Below are 20,705 nucleotides of genomic sequence, written 5' to 3'. Positions count from 1 at the left end.
GACTTATCAACATCTGGAATTTCATGTTCTACATTATCCTCCACAATCTCTCCCTCTTCAATCTCACTGTCAATCACAATCTCGGCTCATATCTTCTCAATCTCTTCAACCGGTAACACATCGTCGTCACCTACAATATCGTCATCCAACATCTCCTCATCATCCACTACCACCACATCATCACCCCCTATTCCACCTGTTGCACCAGTTGACTCCCCCTGAGATGTGGAAGTCCCAAGAGTTTGTTCAGTTCTTGGCAACTCACCACCTGCACCTTTCGATGCATTGGGATCATCGTCTCGATCATTTCTCTTATTCGTCCTCAACTCATCGCCCTTGCAGCTCGTCTCCCCCTGAGATGCTAAGAACTGTTTTTAAAGTATCAAAAAGTTTACCGTGTTCAACCAGGAGGGACGACTGAATCTGATTTTCTGCAACAAGGCGCTGGATAGCGTGAGTCTGGATCAAGTTGATTCTTGACTGTTCTGCCACGACCCTTTCAAGAGTTGCTATCCTTTCTGAGTCAGATAAAGTTGCATCAAAATCAAACCTCATATGAGAAATGTCTTGAGCATAAGGTGGAGGGATTCCCAAGGTAGCCGGAACATCAGACACAGGCTGAAAAGTAACCGCAGGTGGTATTGTATCAGATAAACCCGCGGTGACAACCAAAGTCGACTCAACAAATCTTGCCACAACCTCCGATGGAGTAAGAGTAGGAGGTGGCAAGCAAACAATTTCTGGAGTCGAAAGCTGAAAAGTCGTGGGTGGAATGCCAAAGGAAGATGATGTAGTTATCACGGGAACACCTGAGGTGATCGGTCCTGACACAGTCATCGATGCAGGGACCATAGTCATACCAGATAAGGCGGGTGGAGAGAAACGAACCACCCTCGAGCTTTCACCAGCTCCCGAGCCTCACCCGTTCTGACCCTTTTCGATCGACGAATCAACCGATCTAACTCCTCCTCAAAGTTCGATTCACTGTCATCCGTGTCTTTCTTTCGTTTTCCATGAATTTTTTCTTGGGCGACCAAAATCTGTCTTGCTTCAGCAATATCATCAGCTGAGGAGTCAGAGTCGGTTCTCTCAGAATCAGCTACAGACGTAGCTACCATCGACACATCAACACGAGAAACCTCCGCTACTGAGACCTGAATCTCTGCCTCAGGATCAACTCGCTCCATATCAAAGAACCCTTGGCCACCAAAAGTAGCTTCAAGGTCTACCTGTTCCTCCGGTGCCACAACAGGAGCAGCAGGCAATGCTAGCTGTACCACAGGTGGTGGTTGAGAAACAACTGCCTGTTGCGGTGCCAGATCCTGAAACTCGTCTCCACGAGGAGCAACATACGCCGGGTTTATCAAATAACCAAATAACGGAGTATGTCGTGGACGAAGCTCTGGTTTACTTCGAGCACTCGACGATCTGCATTGTGCGAATATCCTCTTGCTGACACTCTCTACATATCGAATTGGACGGCGCTGAGGTAGCGTAGGAGCCACATGATTCAAGATCATTTGTAAGAATCTTTGATACATCAAGAATCTTTCACGAGCTACCGCACGTCTCTGACGATCTATTTCATAAAACACCATCTGACTGAAGCTGTAAGGCTTATTGTAAATCAGTGCTGTCATAGCCGATTGCTCGTTGCACCCATAGCGTCCGTACCAGCCTTACGACCTGACATGCACACGATTATCACATGCATGAGAAAACGTCATTGATCCAACAAAAATCCCTTACGCCTCTGAGTGTCACCCAGTGGACCGGAATAGCCCATTCGTAAAAATGCACAATCTCTGAATGGAGCAGTAAAGTCTGTAGGATCATCTCTAGTTTCATTCCCAAACTGCAAGGCGACCCTTATCTGTTCAGATGAGAACTGCACATCCTGATTGTTAACTGTGGTGCGCATGACTGGGGGCTCGACTCTACAATCATATTCTACCGTTTGCCAGAAGTCTTCAATGTTCGGCAGAGAAATGGGCAGAGTTGTAGTAATAGCATGGAAGATAAGCGAGCGAATAAGGAAAGAGATGATCTCGCGATAATCATCAACACCGCTAGCATCCGGATCCAGCGTGATGTACATATTGTGACCCGGAAAGAATTGACGGTTGTTATCACCACCTTCGTCACCACCAGCACCACCAGCTCCTGCTACAGCTGCCATATCTGCACAACAAACGGTCTAAGTTAGAAAATCGTAAAAGCAAATCATAACTTCGCCTATTACCATGAGCGAAGTTAAGATAACTTCTAGTGAGCAGGCGAAGTTAGACAAAGGGCGAAGTTGAGTACAACTTCGCCTTTACAATAACATCGCTTAAAACAGTAGGCGAAGTTAAGTATTAGGTTAAGTTGGGGATAACTTCGCCTAACCCTTAACAACTTCGCCCCTGAATAATTAACCAATCAAAGGAGCAGGCGAAGTTATGCCTAAGGCGAAGTTAAGAACAACTTCGCCTAAAGATAACTTCGCCTGAATATGAAGCGACATCAAACAGACGACCGATCAGAGTTTTTAAAGGAAATTTTGTGATTAACAACATAAAAGGATGATACTTTAGAGATTTAGACGATCAAACTAGTTACGAACACTTTGAATATGTTCATTTTTATGTCTACTTGTCGTTCGGTATTTTTAATGGCTCACGAAAGTTACTGGCCACGGGAGAACAGATGATGACCGAAGACAGTGATGGTGGTGACTTCATGTTTTCGAGTGGGGTAGATGTGTAATTCATATATTATAGTTTTTGTTTATTTTTTGTACCGGGTCATAGTTAATAAATATATGTGAAAGTGACAAAATGTTTTTAAGTGTATTATAATTGCATATTCTATATATTCGGTTCATAAATAATCTAAACATTGAATTCTGATCAAATGTAAGTTGGACATCTATAGGACAATAAACAACTCATCAAAATTATGATTATTTTTATTATCAACTAAAGTAGTTTAAATTGTGTATAATAACTGAAACAAATAAACAGTTTTAAACATTCGTCGTTTATCAACTAAATTAGTTTAAGTTGTATAAAATAACTGACACAAATAAACGGTTTTACACCTTCGTCGCTGATCAACTAAAGTAGTTTAAGTTGTATAGAATAATTGACACAAATAAACGATTTTACACCTCCGTCTAAACACAGGAGTGTTAAAACTAGTTATAAATATTAAGTAATAATTAAATTTAAACAGCATTAAAAAATTAATATAAATATGAAATAGGAATTTAGGGTTTTAAAACTTTAAATATAAATATTAAACAATTAATATTTTGGATACTCGGATGTCCGAAATATCCTATTTATTTCTAAAACTGACATCTTAATCTGAAAATATGTTCCAAACTTTTGGATGTTTCAGGTGTCATGTTAAGAATTTCAAATTCAAATTCTTTACTCCTAGATTGTACTATTGTATGAGTTGGTTGCAAAACCCGATTGTGACTTTGTTATTGATTTGTTTTCTTTCGGTTAGTTTCTTGCTAGTCTGGTTCATAAAATTCAACGGCTCAAAAAAATAAGAAATAAAAAATCATTAATATACAAAAAGCTACAATAACAAGTGTATTATTGTTTAGATGATGAAAACTATATATATACATTGCTTTTGAAGGAAGCATAGATTGTTGGCAAGATATACAATAACCGTATAGGAAAACATGAGGCTGATAGCCCGTGGTAATATGGTATCAATTATAATAAGACAGGCAGACATATACAGTATACCTTATTCCACCTAGTCAAACAATTGTGTCAAGATCAATTGTCTTACTCTACCATTATATCATCTCATGCCACGCCATTTTATGATCCTTGGTATAAATTTTTATGTAGAACATAAGAAAGTCTAGGGTGTTCACAGTTTAATTCGAAGTCATGAAACCGTCTAAACTGGTCATCGGTTCTGTTTCATCTATGTTTATTTTTTTTAAGTTTTGTCAGTCAGTTTCAAAAATTTTAAACCGTACCATACGGAACCAACCGTATAAAGCCGGGCAGTACTGTATAATTTAATTATATTTAATTTCTTAAAATATTTTAGATAAAATATGAATATATTTGTTTAATTAGAATTGGTAGTGTATATATAATATATATTAACCACATACTTGCAATGAATTAGAAAATGTGCTAAGCCAAACCGTTAACTTTTTGATGTATTTTGGCAGATTGAAGTTTGGTCATATAGTTATCTTGATGGGTGTTTCGAGCAAGTTGTGTTTAAACTTAAAATGTGGAAAGATTGTGTTTTGTGTTTAAACATGTTCGATCTTTACAAATTATTAACAACTTTACTATATTTATTTAATATATCATGCCTTATGTTGAACAATTTGTATAAAAACCCAAAAGGCACAAATCATGAAACCAAGCCGTTATTGTTTGGTTCAGTTCAGTTTAAGATTTCTACGGTTTGATTATGGTTTACAAAAGCTAAAAACCGTTACTAACGTTTGTTTGCGATTTGACGCAGAAACCATAAAACCGGACCGTAAACACCCCACCCATAAGAAACTAAGCCCTCCAAACTTTTAACTTGTTATACCTCCATATTGTAATAAAATTATATGTACAACACATATAAATTTCACTTAAGTTTCTTACATTATGAAGTATGTAAAAATTATGTATCACCTATTTTCACAATGATTATAACATACAGAGTATAATAATTTGACCCATCTATAAACAAAGAGTCACAGATGTATCGTCTACTCTTTGACGACCATCTAATGTGGGTATGGCCACCTTTATTTTCTAGCCATTATTATTCCTAATAAAAAAATTCCCACGTAAAATGACACTTTTGTTTGTGAATCGATATAACTAAAGGATAATAATAACAAATAAATAAAATAAATGGCTTAGATTTTGATAAAATCTAATTTGGTGTCGTCTCAAACAAATTTGTTTTTATATAAATAAAAAAAAAGATTTAATTTTTTTTTCTTGACATATATATTCTCGCAATTACAAGCAAACAAAATTATGTCACTTTCTATAACAAATTAATCTGCTTTGTATGTGAGTGATGTTGACATAACTTGTATGATCTGTTAATTATATTGATTACATGGTTTGATTTATGCTTCTAGTGATCTGACAAATGTCTTTGTTTTGTATCTTATAGAGTTTAGTGAATTCAATATCATCTGTAAAAGTAGATATTTTAATTTTTAGATATGAAAATAAGCGAGATTTAATCGAGGAAGATTAGGCCTATCACTTTTAATCATAACCTGAAACCTGATTTTAGAAATTGTTAAATTGGGCATGAAAGTAATCATACCAGTACTCATAAAACACGAACCCGCCATTGTTCTCTTATCAAATGACTAATTTTATGTTTTACAACTATTATTCACTAACTATCAATGTAAACATCTACTCGTAAATGGATATATTTTAGTATTTCAAAAATTTATATATATCGAGCACTTGTAATATATATTTTAGAGAACGTACTCAAATATAATAATTGAACTTGAATTATCATCACTTGAGAGGATTACCTATTTTAACACCTTGGTATTATTGAGCCAAGATTTTTGATACATATAAATTTTCGTAGATTATGTTTTGTTGTTGAAATTAACATGATCATAAATAATCAAACCGATATATAGATAGTATATGAATCAAACGGATATGTAGGTAGTTTATAAAATTATTTTGATAATTAAGCAAGCTTGATATACAATGCTAACTATCTAGACATGTTACCGGTTTTTATCATTAGTGTTATACTTTTATTAAAATAAATAACCTATCGATACTCGCGGCTACTCTAAAGTCTAAAGTCACCCTTTAACAACGCATTCAATCACCTTCTCTCTCGAAGCGTCACCACTCCCACCTTTGCATTGCACAAACATTTCACTAGACAACAACCCACCTCACCACCACCCCAAATTGAATAAATCGACACTGCCATCATCTTCGAATTCAAAGCCCTATTATGTTATTAAGAAGAAAACTCTTACGTCATCAACTTTAAACCAAAAAGTCCATGTATTTTAAACAAGGTATTTTTTTGATCCTCTTATTCTTGAGTTATTTTAAGTGTATTACTGTATATTATAAGCACAATAAAAGAATTTTATGTATGATATTGTTATGAAACAAAGTTAAAATGTGAATAATTTTTATTGTGCATTTTAGTACTTAAATCATTGTTAGGTTCTCCATCAAATGAAGTGAACTTGTTTGTGGCCGGCAATAATCAAATTCGGATACATTTTTGTTTATTTCATGTCTTATGCTTTTTGTAATAATAAATTATAAAATAGTGACTATGGTTGCATTTGGCTTCTTCCCTTTATGGTTCGATGCTTTAAATCAATCCCTTCATAACCATTTTTAAATCAACATATAAATTTTTATTATATGTGTATTTTAATCTTAACATGATAACGTAGGAAACAATATCAATCTACATAAACAATTATTAATAATAACAGAGGGAAAAAACCTAAAAATTACAACAAAAGAATCAAAATCAAGAACAAAATAACAACAACAAATATCAGCAAATACTTATAACAGCAACAAAAAATCTAATATTAACAACAAAATATAAATCAACAAATACTTATAACGTCCCATAATTGAAAATTAGCAAATACGAACAAAATATAACAACAAACACTTATAAAAATAAACATAATGATAACAATAATTTGGTTCTTACTATTTTCATGTTAAGAATAAAGTGCATTTGATAATGTTTCAATAATAATAATAATAATAATATTTTTATGATCGAGCACCTAGACTCATGAATCATAATACCTATTGGCCCACCACGGCTTGGGACATTGAAGTTCACTACTTGTGATAATATATGTTGGTCCAAACCGCTTCTATCTCCAATAATACTCTATGGATGGACTATCCATTCAATGATTGTATTGCCGAATTATATTCAAGACTACACGTTTAATTGATCCTTTATTTAAATGTGAGTGTCTGTTATATAAAAGTAATGTATACCATATAGTTTGGTAACGTCTGAATGATTTTATTAAGAGACCACGTCTAAATCGGTCAGCATTATAGTATGTTTGGTTTACTAAACATAAACCTCTGAACATGCTGAATAAAGTCTTTGAATCATTCAACCCTCTAAAAGCCTCTGGTGGTCAATTTCAAAAAAGCCCTAAGTCTGAGACATTATATCAAACCATAAAATATGAGCAGGATTTTCTGATTACTAACCGAATCCGGTCAAACCTTGTTCTAAGTGAAAATTTTTACCTAACAAAATCAAGTTTGATTTAGTGTGAACAAGACTCATCTTGTGGCCCGTTACATGTCATGGAGACACATCTTGATTTGCATGTTGTTGAATCTTTATAATATGGATGACCTGAGTCGAACGATAAAGAGGGATTACAATATGAAACGTGGCATTAATATTCAGTTGAAGCAGTGTGCAAGAGGAATGGAAGAATGTAAAGATCGTTGTTGTTCTACTAAAGAGAATGTTCATATCGTATTAGTGAGACCGTTGGTGTTCACTCCTTTAGATACGTAGTCCATGTTTACTCCTTTAGATTGATTTAGGCTCAATTTTGTTTTCAAACTCGATTTTGAATTAAACATCCTATGAATCGGTAAGGATGATGGCAAATCATTCTGTTATTATAACTTTTGTATCATACTTTTATAAGTTTTTATAGTGTTGTTTATTATTTAACTGGGTTAGGCTAAACAATATTGAACTAAAGTTGTAATTGGACTAAGTTAAATTACAAAACATAAATACATATTATATGTTTCCGCCATATATTGGTTATTCAGTTTAAACCGAATTCAGATAGATTATGTGAAAACGAAGACCGAATTACAACTTGAACTACCAATACGGGTTTAGTTCATAACCGAACCAAAAAGCAATTTATAACTCGGCTAACCTTTAAATGGTTCTGATATAATTTTCGATCTCATTGATTTCAAACCAAATAATAAACACTTCAACTCCCCCAACAACGATAATAGTCGAATGTTACTCATAAGAGAAGAAGGTGATTAGTTTATAGCAAGATAAACATAAATATTTGTATAATCACAACAATTTAAGGCAGTTAGGAAAAAAACACCCTTATATCATAAAATACTTTGGTTGTTTTCTCTATATATAATCCCTTTTAATTAGTTAAAAGATTATACTTTTTAGTAAACAAGTCAATAATAGCTAAAAATATGTGAACAAAATCTTCTAGGAGTTATTATATGTAAAATACTAAAATGTGTAATCATAAAACAATCGTGAGGAGCACATGGATTTTGCAAGTAGCCGCCAACTTCCAACCTGTCTTGAGGTCCATTCTTGCCACATCACCATCCAATCCATCATCGCCACATCATCATTCCCATCTCATCTTCCATTGTACGGCTAAGATCTACCAACCAGTCAACAATCTAACGGTTAATATATTATTCCAGACACTTCCTACCCAAGTTAATGGTAAATATAATAATAATATAAAGAAAACGTAAAAACAGACAGATAATATCCATTTACCTTTTTTGTTGGATATTTATAAACTTACAAATATATCTTTTTATAAACGGCTAATTTGAAATCAAAATTTCATATAGCCACACATAATTAGACTGAGACAACCAAAAGATCAAATTCTGTATCACATTTAGAGTAAAAAACTAAAAATTAAAAAATATAAATGGCTCAGATATTCTCATATCTATTTACTTAAAATTGGTTTTATGCCAAACCTTCTATTTATAAATTAAATGTATCAATATCGTCCAATCCCTTCTTGTCCAAGTTTACAATAAATAAACCACAAATATAAGCATAAAAGATCCATTTACATTTACCTTTTATGTTAAATATCCATACATTTATAAATATATTTTTTATAAATAAAACATATATGCTTCATACATAATCAACTGAACTTTAAATAATCATTTCACATATATCTTCCCATAAACTTGACAAATTTTATACATATACCAATATCAAAATCAAGATTTCATATAATAGCACGTAATTAGACATGAGCAACAATTAAAATATCATCTAATTATACATCACATTTAGAACAATAGTTATAAATTATCCGATTTTGACAATCCTTTACTTAAAACTCGTTATATATTAAACGAGGTTGTCTTTCGGAAAACGTTATCTCTATCTTTTAAGATAAATGTATTATGTATATTCCAACATTTCACCCTTTCATAACCATATCTATAACCGTACTATGAGTGAAATTTTGCATACTAACAGAATATTTAATACAACTTAAATTGGCATTTCAGAAAATCTCATCTTATATGAAACATAAAACAAGCATTAAATTCTACGCGTAAGTTTAATTAAATAAAAAAAAAGATGGCAAAAGTTATGGAAAAATATTTAATGTAAACTATTAAGTTATATTCGACCATCCTGCGTTAGGTCACCACACTCTTCAAATTTGGAGAGCCTAATCGCCCATTCTAACCAAACTCTCTGTTTTAACCGAGCTTACATTGGCTTTCAGAGTTTTGCTTGTCCGTTCCCTCAGAAAACCAAACCGTCGGCCGCCACCTGACAACCAATGTGCCAACACATAAGCAGAACTTTCTAGCGTAACAAACAATAGGACGAAAACTCGTGTATTATTTTATATAATAAAATAATAATAACACTAATAGAAATATATTTAATGTGTTCCTGAAGTGCATTATTTTATATAACAATAAATAACAAACATAAACAATATTATTAATATTATTATTATTAATTTACACTCTGCACCCTGCACCTCTATATAGATAATGCCCAAAGGATGGAGATGGTTTTAGAGAGAGAAAGCTAAAGATTATTTAGAGAGAGAGAGAGAGAAAAGAAGCAAATTACAGAGAGAAAGAAAGGGTTTTGTCTTTCCCATCTCTCTCAGTCTGAATATTATCTCTTTAATAATAATAATAATAAACCCATCAGCATGATTTCTTCACTCTGATTCTTGATTGATTCGGATCTGTTCGTTTGGTGAGTAGTAGTAGTTCTTCTTGTTGTTATTTCAATTTAGGGTTTTTGATTTTGAGCTTCATTGGTGGGTGTTTATGGTTGGATTGAGGTTTAATTTGGGGTTTCATTTTAATGGTTTGTGGGTGCACACCAGGTGTTTGTGAAAAGTCCTGAGTGTGATTATTACATATTTTTTGTTGGTAATGTTTGTTTTGAGCTTCAATCATAGCTTTTTTATGGTTTATTGTTATCAGATTTGTTTGAATTGAAGCTTAATTTGTGGGTGCACACCAAGTGTTTGTGAAAAGTATTGTGTGATTATTACGATTTTTTGTTAGTGATGTTTGTTTTGAGCTTCAATCATAGCTTGTTATGGTTTATTGTTAACAACTTTGGTTGAATTGAAGCTTAATTTGTGGGTGCACACCAGGTGTTTGTGAAAAGTTCTTAGAAACCCTGATTGTAATTTACACCAGGAATGTTTATTTAAGATTCATTGGTGGATATTTATGGTGTATTGTTTTATGTTGTCGGGTCGAAGTTTGATTTGGGGTTTTGGGAAATATTTTGTGGGTGCACACCAGGTGTTTGTGAAAAGTCCTGCGAATAGTTGTTGCATTTTTTTGTTAGTAATATTCATTTTGAGCTTCATTGATAGCTCGCTATGGTGTATTGTTATCATATCGGGGTTTTGGGAAATATTTTGTTCATTTTGTGGATGCACACCAAGTGTTTGTGAAAAGTTTTGAGAAACCCGGATTGTAATTTACACCAACTGCATCTGTGTTTTGTGGGCATATCTGTATTGATTATATTGGTAGCGAAAATGTAATACTTTACTGAATACGAGATCTCATATGGTTCAACTTGTATGAGTCAATCTTATTGTTTGGAGGATCATATTATGAGTATCTCGCAAGTATATTATATAAAGTTTGTTGATTTTTTAAATAAACATGCTTTCAGAGAGAAATTTAATCGCCTGCGTTGGTCTTTTGGTACAGATTAGGAGAACAGACTGATCTGGCTCTGTGCACCAATCACCATTAATTTGCAGCTTGTTTCTGGGTTTGAATCCTTTTCGGGAGTGAATACCGAACACACATAGTTCCCTTCATCTGGTTCATGTCTGCTGACCTGGACAGCCCGATTCAAACTCAAATGGCTGTATCACTTTGCAGAAGTCCTTTAGGAAGAGAATACCATGGAAACACTAGGATCGAAGGAGTCAAAACCACTGGCAGAAGACGTGTTTTTGTTCAAACTGAAACGGGTTGCGTGTTAGGAATGGAGCTTGATCGAAGCGATAGTGCTCATATGGTTAAACGTAGGCTACAGATTGCTTTAAACGTCCCGATTGAAGAAAGTTCCTTGACTTTTGGAGATATGGTTTTGAACAACGATCTTAGTGCTATACGTAATGATTCGCCACTTCTTTTTACGCGCAATATTTTGCACCGTAGCTCTTTGACTCCTTGTTTATCACCTATCGGTAGAGATATACAACAGAAAGATCAAAGCGGGCCCGTTGAGATCTTGGGCCATTCGGATAGTTTCATGAAAGCGAAGCATCTAGTTGATGAGGTCGTGAACGCGATCAAGGCTGGAATTGACCCGATCCCGGCAAATGGAGGGCTCGGGGGTGCTTATTATTTCAGAAACAGTAAAGGTGAGAGTGTCGCGATAGTAAAACCCACTGATGAAGAACCGTTTGCACCAAATAACCCGAAAGGATTTGTGGGTAAGGCTCTTGGTCAACCTGGGTTGAAACGTTCAGTTCGTGTCGGCGAGACTGGTTTTCGTGAAGTGGCAGCTTATCTTCTCGACTATGATCACTTTGCTAATGTACCCGCTACTGCATTAGTCAAAATCACACATTCGATTTTCAATGTTAATGATGGTGTAAGTGAACACAACAAGATTCATAGAAAGAAGAAGCTTTTTAGCAAGATTGCTTCTTTCCAACAGTTTATTCCTCATGATACTGATGCGAGTGATCACGGGACCTCGAGTTTCCCAGTGTCGGCTGTTCACCGCATAGGTATATTAGATATTAGAATTTTCAACACCGACCGACACGCAGGAAATTTGTTAGTTAGAAAGGTTAACACTGATGATGGTACAAGATTTAGTGAAGTTGAGCTCATACCGATCGATCACGGGCTTTGTTTACCCGAAAATTTAGAGGATCCATATTTCGAGTGGATCCACTGGCCTCAAGCTTCAATTCCATTTTCAGAAGACGAGCTTGAGTACATTGAAAAACTCGACCCGTATCGCGATGCCGAGATGTTAAAAAACGAACTCCCGATGATACGCGAGGCGTGTTTACGGGTTTTGATTCTCTGCGCAGTTTTCTTAAAAGAAGCTGCTGCTTATGGTTTGTGTTTGAGTGAGATCGGTGAGATGATGAGTCGGGAATTTAGGCGTGGTGAAGAGGAACCGAGTGAGCTCGAGGTTTTATGTATGGAAGCTAGAAGAATCGTAGCCGAGAAGGAGGCGGAAGCTGAAATTACTGTTTTACCCCTGGAGGTTGAAGCGGAAGATGACGGGTTTCAGTTTGACATTGACTATGATGACGCAGCGTTTGACTCATGTGAAAACATGGGTTTCGGGTTCGGCCCGCTTTCCAAACTCGATGAGGAAGATGAAGAAAGTGAAGAGGAAACCGAAACTTGTATTCCAAAGCTGCCTTTGAAAATGCTGAGTTTAAGTGATACTACTGGTGTCGGTAATAGGTTGAAGAGTCAGAAAACAAAGGCGGAAAGTGGCGGCTACGTGGGTGTGAATTCATCTTCTGGTCACCGAAGTGCAAACGAGCCGCTTGCAGCGGGTGCTAGCTTCGTGAAGTTTGGTGACATGAATGAAGATCAATGGGATATGTTTATGGAGGTTTTCGAAGATCTGACTTACCCTGCGTTTGCGAAACGGAAGTCGGTTTTGATGGGTCAGAGGCGGAGACAGAGGCTTGGGACTTCTTGCCAGTTTTGAGATAGGATTAGTGACCACTACTACTAGTACTATTACTATGTTACTGGTTTTATGGGTTTGACTTTGAATAAGTTGACCTGCAGACTTGTGGGCTGGGTTTTGGAGTTGTTTAGTGTTTACTGTTTAGGGTACTTTTAGGTGTTTTAGTTTTTAATGGTAAATATTCTTCCTCGGGACATTTAGTTGCTTATTTTGGTTATTTGTTGCTTCTTTGGTATGTTTATAAATAAATCTTTAGTGACAATTTGATTGTAGATATTTTGTTTTATGTTTTGTCGCCCAACGAACGGGTCGGGTCGGGTCTTGTTGTCGTATGATATATATGATCTGTTTAGCCATTCCAAGTCTAGATTCGAGCTCTAACGGGTACAGAAACCGTGAGAAGGTGACATGAGGAAGGTTACAAGCCGAGTGTAGAGGTGTACAAACCGGGAATTCTCAGGAACTGGTCAACAAAAGTCAGAACCGGGTCAGTTAGGAACTAGTTCCGGGTATAGTCGGGTATTTGTCTGGGTTTTCCGGGTTTCTTTTTGGGTTTCGGGTAGGGTCAAGACGGGTTTTGACCGGGTATTTTCAATTTCGGTTCCGATGACCCGGGTCGGTTCTGGTTCTGGGTATGAAAATCGTATACCAGGTCGTACATGTGTGCCAGGTAGGAACCGGTTCCATGTCGACTATACCGGGTCGGTCTAGAACCGGGTATTTTGTGCACTTCTGGCCGAGTGAACATCCTCAAACGATCATATCATTATTATATTAAGATTATTACGTGTATAATGCGTGTAGAGGTGCATTCTAACCGGTTTGGAATCCGAAACCAGTTTCCGATCTCTTTTGAAACAATGAAACCAATTTCATTTTGATTTGCCTGTTTGAAATGGGTTTGATCGTTTGAGGATACATCGGTTGAAACTTGAAACTGGCTCAAATTGAGCCAATCCAGTTTCAAACTGAGCATTTTTCACTTACAAACTGGTTTGGGACAAACAGGTTTTGACTTTGTCTGATTCGATCAAAACTAGTTTGAAAACCGATCCTCTCTAACCTAAAATCCGGTTTTGTACACCTCTAAATGTGTATAGTATACAGTGTAGGGATAGAATACTAAAACAGGTATACACATCAATTAGTAACATCATCAACTAATACACCAACTTTCAATAAACATTTTCATAACATTAAAATGCTTATTATTTACATAAATCTCTTTACAAAAATCTCCTCACTTATAATTAGAAATTTCTTTAAAAAAAAAAAACCAAGCCCATGCTGATATACATTAATACATACACACCAAAATAAATCAAACTTACATGCATCCCATTCACCCCTTTGTGAAATAATAATATCAATAAAATTAAAATAAACAATATCCTATAAATAGTTGATCAAAGTTAGACATGTCTCCATGGTCTTTCAGCAAGGTTCACACATTCACTAAACCTAAAACAGTCAACAAGATGGTCAATGCTCATTCCCGCCGCTTGCATGAACGAGTAAACGATAACCGGCCCCACCAATCGGAACCCGTGTTTCAGTAAATCTTTGCTAATGGTTTCGGCTTTTGGTGTTCTTAGAGGCACATTTCTTGAATGTCTGCATCTGCTAATTGTGGGCTTATAGTTTACTGATCCCCACATGTATCCACTAAATGATCCATGTGCTTTAGCAATCTACATCAATAAAATTTAAACATTAATCTTTTTTTTTTTTAAAAATAAACTAATCTCAACGACCATGAGTGGTAGGGGTGTCAATCGTGTCAGGTTGACGGGTTGAAATGTTTAACCAGAAACACATATTATTATTTGTGTCAAAGATTTCCATCCTAACCCGTTACCCGCCCACACATACATTCAGGTCGACCCAAACACGACTTTTTTAACCTTTTATAATAATAATAATAATAATAATAATAATAATAAATTTGTGTAATTCCGAGTTAGTAGAGTAAATGACTAGTATGAATACATTTTCTAAAAAGCTATTAAAGATCTTGAAAGTGAATTGGAAATTGCAAGTGTATAATTTAGAAAAGTGGAAAACGGAAAAAACAGAAATAAAAAATATAATTATAAAAGTTTTTTTCTAAATACTTAAACAGGTTAATGAGTCAACCCGGAGCCCATTTTTTAAACGGGTCAACCCAAACCTAATCATTTTTAAAGGGTTGTGTTAGTCGACCCAAAGACCTTTTTTTTTCTTGTCGGGTTCTGGTCATGTAAACAATTACGTAATTAAACTTACTTTAATGATGCATCTAGCGTTTTCGACAATGGATCTGACACGACTCTCGGCTAACATTATGTCCTTGTTAGAGGCAATTTCCATGATCTCATCCTCTCCCATCTTAGCAACAATGTTCGGTTCAAATCCGGAAAACGCTTCCCTACATTAATGAACAAAAAAATGTTTCAAAACCTTAAATGTTTCTAAAGACAAACTAAACATATGCTTTTGTTACCTGAAAAGATTCTTCCTTTTCAAGATTTCGGTCCAATTGTAATCCATCAACATTCCACACAACGATAGCAGCTCGAACAGTTGGCTGTTAATTTGAAAGTCATTACAAGTTAGCATTCGTTTAACGACTAGCCATTGTTTACATAAACGAAAAGAAACAAGGTATGGTGATTTACTTGTCATCATACACAGGAACTCCCCAGCATTCGTCGTGAAACTGTACATAAAGTTTATCTGAACAAAACAAAACAAATTAAAATGCTAAATTTTGTTATTGATCACGAGTAATTAGACCACGTCTTTAAGTACAAATGGTTTATATATTAACAAGATTTTTTTTATGGTTGATGTTACTTTCGGGTGCATTGGCTGCCTTGATATCATTAATATAGTGTTATACTGAATGTTTAAAGTACTAATAGAACACTAGAGTAGTTATAGGTAAACATATTTTAATGTTGTCCATGATTAAACAAGAGTCATGACAAGGAGATAGAAGTGTGGTATATTAGGTTTTATGTTTCTGTCATACCAAACCAAACTATTATAAAATCCACAGACAAGATATTAGTATGTATATATATGTGTGTTATGTATACGTAGTATTCGTTTTGGATTACTCTTTTGAACTCGAATAAAATACTTGATCAACGATTTTGTAAGATATAGCAAGGAATAGATTCTACACTCCAACTTGTTTATTCACATGTTTTTTTTAATGTTTAATCAGGAAATAGATGCTCTTATATCAGATTAACTATGTTGTATCCTTTTTATATTTAGATTTAATAATGTAGAGACAAAATTCTCATAAAAACAATAATGTAGATATAAGCACAACTAATCCTATGATTCTATGAACACTATTAGGTAATATAAGTTTTTTTTATCAATGTTGCCTGTATTGATCATGTAAAGATGTTTATATTCATATATTCAAACGCATAACGGTATGTTTTATGCGTTTAAATGATTTACAAGTGACAAAAGTTTAAAGCGTGTAAATCTCATATTTGTTGTAATGATCATATATAAACAATATAAAATTAAACTTAACTTACCGCTATTTTTAGTAATCCAGTTGCATCTTCTCAAGCCATCCTCACCGTTGGGGGGATCCAAACTCGGTTCTGGAACTAAACCATGAGCACTAGTTTTAGCAGCAGGCAGCTCTCTACGAGCCGGTGTAGGTGATGGTGTTGGTGACGGTGTTGGTGCGATCAGTTGAAGCGCAGACGAGATGGTCTGCTCAAGTGTAGACAAAGAATCTGTAAACGAACCGCTCGAGTTATGTGAAAGAGTTAGAGAAAGTGAAGATAATGAAAGAAGTGAGCTTGTTTTGTGTATCCCAACAGGATAAACTTTTTTCAAATGTTTTGATAAAATATTTTGAGTTGATGAAATCTTTTCTTTCTCTCTTGTTGCATTTGGACTGCTATTCTTCTTCTCCACAATGTTTCTCCTCATGTTTTCTTTAGACATATTGTTGATGTTTGAAAGAGAAAATAAATAAATAAGTATGGTGTTAGAGAACTAGTGATTTTATTAAGCTTTGGTTGTAGTTTGAATATATATAAAGGTAAGAGGATGGTTGGTGAAATGGTGTGACTTGTTTATGTACCACTAGCACCTTATTTTTGTCTGGAATTCAAACATAATTATCACCTTCTTTTGAAAATGACAGTTGAATATGAATATATGATTTTAGGATGGTCTATGACAATATTTAATTCACAAGAAAACTGTTTACAGTGTGCAATCTTAATCATAAATTGCAAAAAAAGTTTTCTTTGATTGAGTACAATTTTATAAGTTATGAGTAAAATTTGGAAGAGCATCAGAAGTTTAATAAAAAGATGTTGTATGTCACATTGTCACTACTACAATATTTCTTTTCTTTTCTTTTCTTTTTTTTTATTTGACAAAACCGTTGGAAATGTTTTTATGTCGAAGAACTTGATCTCAAATAATTTCGCTGGAATTTTAGTGGAAAATAAAATTTGTGACATTCGTCGCACATACCATTTTTAGTAGCTTTATCATGGTTATCGAGTTCTAGATATATACCAGATAAACACATAAGTTTATAAAACAATGTTATTATACATATGATTAATAAAAACATGAACACCTATTTTATTTTGCTAGATAAAAAGTGGCACCATTATAAACCATATTACCAACTTAATCAATGACCACAAGTATTAAAACCAGGAACTTGCATAACTAACATAAGTTATTATTAGTATTAATATATGCATGTTTATGTTTCTAGTAAATGAAGTGGTTGGCATGTGTGTCTCAGAGAGGTACAGGAAAAACTTAAGTCCCACTCCAGTTGCATTTATCTTGTAATTAGTTTTGAGGCATACACATTGCCCATATGGAAAAAGATATCCCATCTGTTGGCTCTTCCTGGTCTTTTACTACATGCTCACAGTCTTAGAGATATCATGATGCCATTTTCACACTAACGTGTTTTTTTTTTAATTACAAGGTAGGGAAAGATGAGAAAGAGGCCTATAGATGCCTCCTTGATACCTAATAGCTAGCTAGCTAGCCCATCATGTGATTTAAAAAATATTTTTATTTTGTATATATTCATATATAAAATTCTTAAAAAAGTTGGTTCCTATGATCTATATATAATTCTAAAATTTGTCAACTCAAGTTGTAAAAAAAGGATTGTTGTGTGTATATATGCTATTTCCTTTGCACAATATATGGTGCCTTTGAGATTGAATAGAGCCAATTTTACTAACTATCCAACCAAGTTATCAACTCTCAACAACCACCATCCCCCCAACTTCATATGAAAACACAAATTGATACTAAGTTACTAACCAAACAATTAATGCAACACATTGCCAACCAACTCAAACTAATCCACCTTCAATAATCTTAGAACCAATGCAACAGAAACTATATCCTCTCCACCAAACAATGGAAACAAAGATTGCCACAACACCTCTAATAAACCATTTGAATAATGGCTTTGTTGTCTTCAAAGTTGACACCGGATCTACCAAATAATGTTTTGATAAGTAGTTGATTCAAGAGTTAGTTGACTCTTATTTGGATAGACAAAGGGAACACAAACACACATACAAAAACTATATAAATAAAAAACAAAAACAAAAATAAAAAGAGCATAGCTTAAATACCTAATGAAGTTGCCGGGACCATTAGCCGAGGTTAAAGGTGCATGTCTTGACTGACCGAAGTCACCGAATACTCGTATGACTAACGACGATAGATAATTTTAATTGCTGGAATCCTAACTCCATCAGTTAGAGATATAGAGCTCCAATTAACTTTGTCATTGAGGTTTTATCATGATTTAGTGATACTTAAATCTTTCTTCATTAGTGTAAAAGTGGATTCCGCCATCTAAACTTGCTATAGAGAACCAAGTTGGATGCGATGCTTTGTTGGCAACAAGCTTCGCCATCTCATATAGCAGAATACCTAGAAACAATTAACATTCGGTGAAACTAATCCACCAATATAGCACATAACTCCCCTAATTTTTTTTACCACGAGTCCCTGATAGCCCGGTTAAGTGTAAATAAAAACCCACAAGTAGATGCTAGATGTAAATAAAAACCTCCTAGTTTGTTTGAAAATTTTCGCTTTTGTTTTTACTACGGGGCTAGGAGCGACTTGTGGGCTTGTGTTTTCATTGGATGGGGATATCTAGCACTCATGGGACGATTAAGGAGGTGAGTCCGTCATTCGAGACTTCTTTTATTCATTGTAGTTTCCATTTGTTCATTTAGGTTTTCATTTATTCATTTGAAAAGTGACGCTTTTGTTTTTGCTGAACGGGGCTAGTAGCGTTTGGTGGGCTTTTCATTTCATTGAACGAGGCTATCAGGGACCCATGATATAATTAAGGAGGTGCGCCTATCAATCTAGACTTATTTTACTCGTCGTGGTTTTCATTTGTTCGTTTGGACTTCCATTTGTACGTTTGAAAAGTGGACACTTTTGTATTTACTGAACGTGGCTAGAAGCGACTGGTGGGATTTTATTTACATCAAACTGGGCTATCAAAGACTCATGGGATGATTAAGGAGGTGAGGCTATAATTCTCGACTTCATTTACTCATCGTGATTTCCATTTGTTCGTTTGAGCTTTCATTTGTTCGTTTGAAAAATGTCAATAATGTTTTCATTGAACGGGGCTAGCAGCGACTGTGGGCTTTTGTTTTCATTGAGCATGGATATCTGGGACTCGTGGGATAACTAAGGATGTGAGTCCCTCATTCTAGACTTCTTATATTTGTTGAGGTTTCCATTTGTTCGTTTGAAAAATGACGCTTTTGTTTTTACTAAACAGGCTAGCAGCGATTGGTGGGCTTTTGTTTTTTCAGCGAACGGACTGTCAGGAACTTATGGGATGATTAAGAAGGTGAGTTCTTCATTATAGTCTTCTTTACCCATTGTGGTTTACATTTGTTCGTTTGGGCTTCAATGCATTCCTTTGAAAAGTGGTCGCTTTTGTTTTTGTAGAACGTTGCTAGCAAGGACTGGTGGATTTTTATTTACCTAGAACTGGCTATTAGGGTCTCACATGAAAACACAAACAGATACTAACCAAACAATTAATGCAATATATTGCCAACCAACTCAACCTAATCCACCTTTAATAATCTTAGAACCAATGCAACAAAAGCTATCTATATCCTCTAAACCAAACAATGGAAACAAAGATTGCCACAACACCTCTAATAAACCATTAGAATCATGGCCTTGTTGTCTTCAAAGTTGACACCGGATCTACCAAATAATGTTTTGATAAGTAGTTGATCCAAAGTTCAGTTGACTCTTTTTGAACGGGATAGACAAAGGGAAAGAACACAGAAAAAAAAAACGAACATAAAAAGAGTATAGCTTAGCTACTAATGGAGATGTAGAAGCCCATAAGTTGTGGAAAAAGATGTCTCGACTAGCCGAATAGGCTCTTATTACTAATGACCATAGACTGTTTGACCCAATTGTTAGAATCCTAACTCCATCAATTAGAGATTTAGAGCTCCGACTTTGTCACCAAGTTTTTTTCATGATTTTAAGGATATTTTAAACCTTTTTTTATAAGTGTAATAAAAGTGGATCTCGCTATCTAAGCTTGCTAATATGGAGTACCAAGTTGGATGGGGTGCTTTGTTGGTAACAAGGTCCGTCATCTCATATAGCAGAATACCTATACCATTAATATTCAGTTAAATTAATCCACCAAA

General features: G+C 34.8%; 1 protein-coding gene and 1 pseudogene across 2 annotated transcripts; one reads left to right on the top strand and one right to left on the bottom strand.

Moving 5' to 3' along the window:
* Positions 1–10,005: 10,005 nt before the first annotated feature.
* Positions 10,006–13,262, top strand: LOC143552732 (phosphatidylinositol 4-kinase gamma 7 pseudogene; annotated as a pseudogene). Its single transcript, XR_013138701.1, has 2 exons — positions 10,006–10,029; positions 11,013–13,262. The product of XR_013138701.1 is annotated as a phosphatidylinositol 4-kinase gamma 7 pseudogene (transcript).
* Positions 13,263–14,337: 1,075 nt separating this feature from the next.
* Positions 14,338–16,972, bottom strand: LOC143552733 (uncharacterized). Its single transcript, XM_077042878.1, has 5 exons — positions 16,524–16,972; positions 15,639–15,696; positions 15,464–15,547; positions 15,247–15,388; positions 14,338–14,672 (listed from the first exon to the last, which is right to left on the bottom strand). Exons 1-5 carry the CDS (start codon positions 16,942–16,944, stop codon positions 14,394–14,396), a joined length of 984 nt encoding a protein of 327 aa, XP_076898993.1. The 5' UTR covers positions 16,945–16,972; the 3' UTR covers positions 14,338–14,393.
* Between the last annotated feature and the right edge of the window lie 3,733 nt (positions 16,973–20,705).

Source organism: Bidens hawaiensis, unplaced genomic scaffold, assembly GCF_021521415.1.
Source record: "Bidens hawaiensis isolate Kalapana, Puna unplaced genomic scaffold, B.hawaiensis_p1.1 tig00017009_1, whole genome shotgun sequence".
NCBI classification, from domain to species: domain Eukaryota; kingdom Viridiplantae; phylum Streptophyta; class Magnoliopsida; order Asterales; family Asteraceae; genus Bidens; species Bidens hawaiensis.
The sequence above is the reverse complement of the archived record's forward strand: the minus strand, read 5'-3'. Positions and strand labels throughout refer to the sequence as shown.

Bases quoted from the DNA above. Each gene is read 5' to 3' on its own strand.
- LOC143552733 (XM_077042878.1), bottom strand. From the start codon at position 16,944: ATGTCTAAAGAAAACATGAGGAGAAACATTGTGGAGAAGAAGAATAGC. The intron at 15,697-16,523 runs GTAAGTTAAGTT...TGTTTTGTTCAG, and splicing joins CTGGATTACTAAAAATAGCG to ATAAACTTTATGTACAGTTT. The intron at 15,389-15,463 runs GTAACAAAAGCA...TCATTAATGTAG, and splicing joins AAAAGGAAGAATCTTTTCAG to GGAAGCGTTTTCCGGATTTG.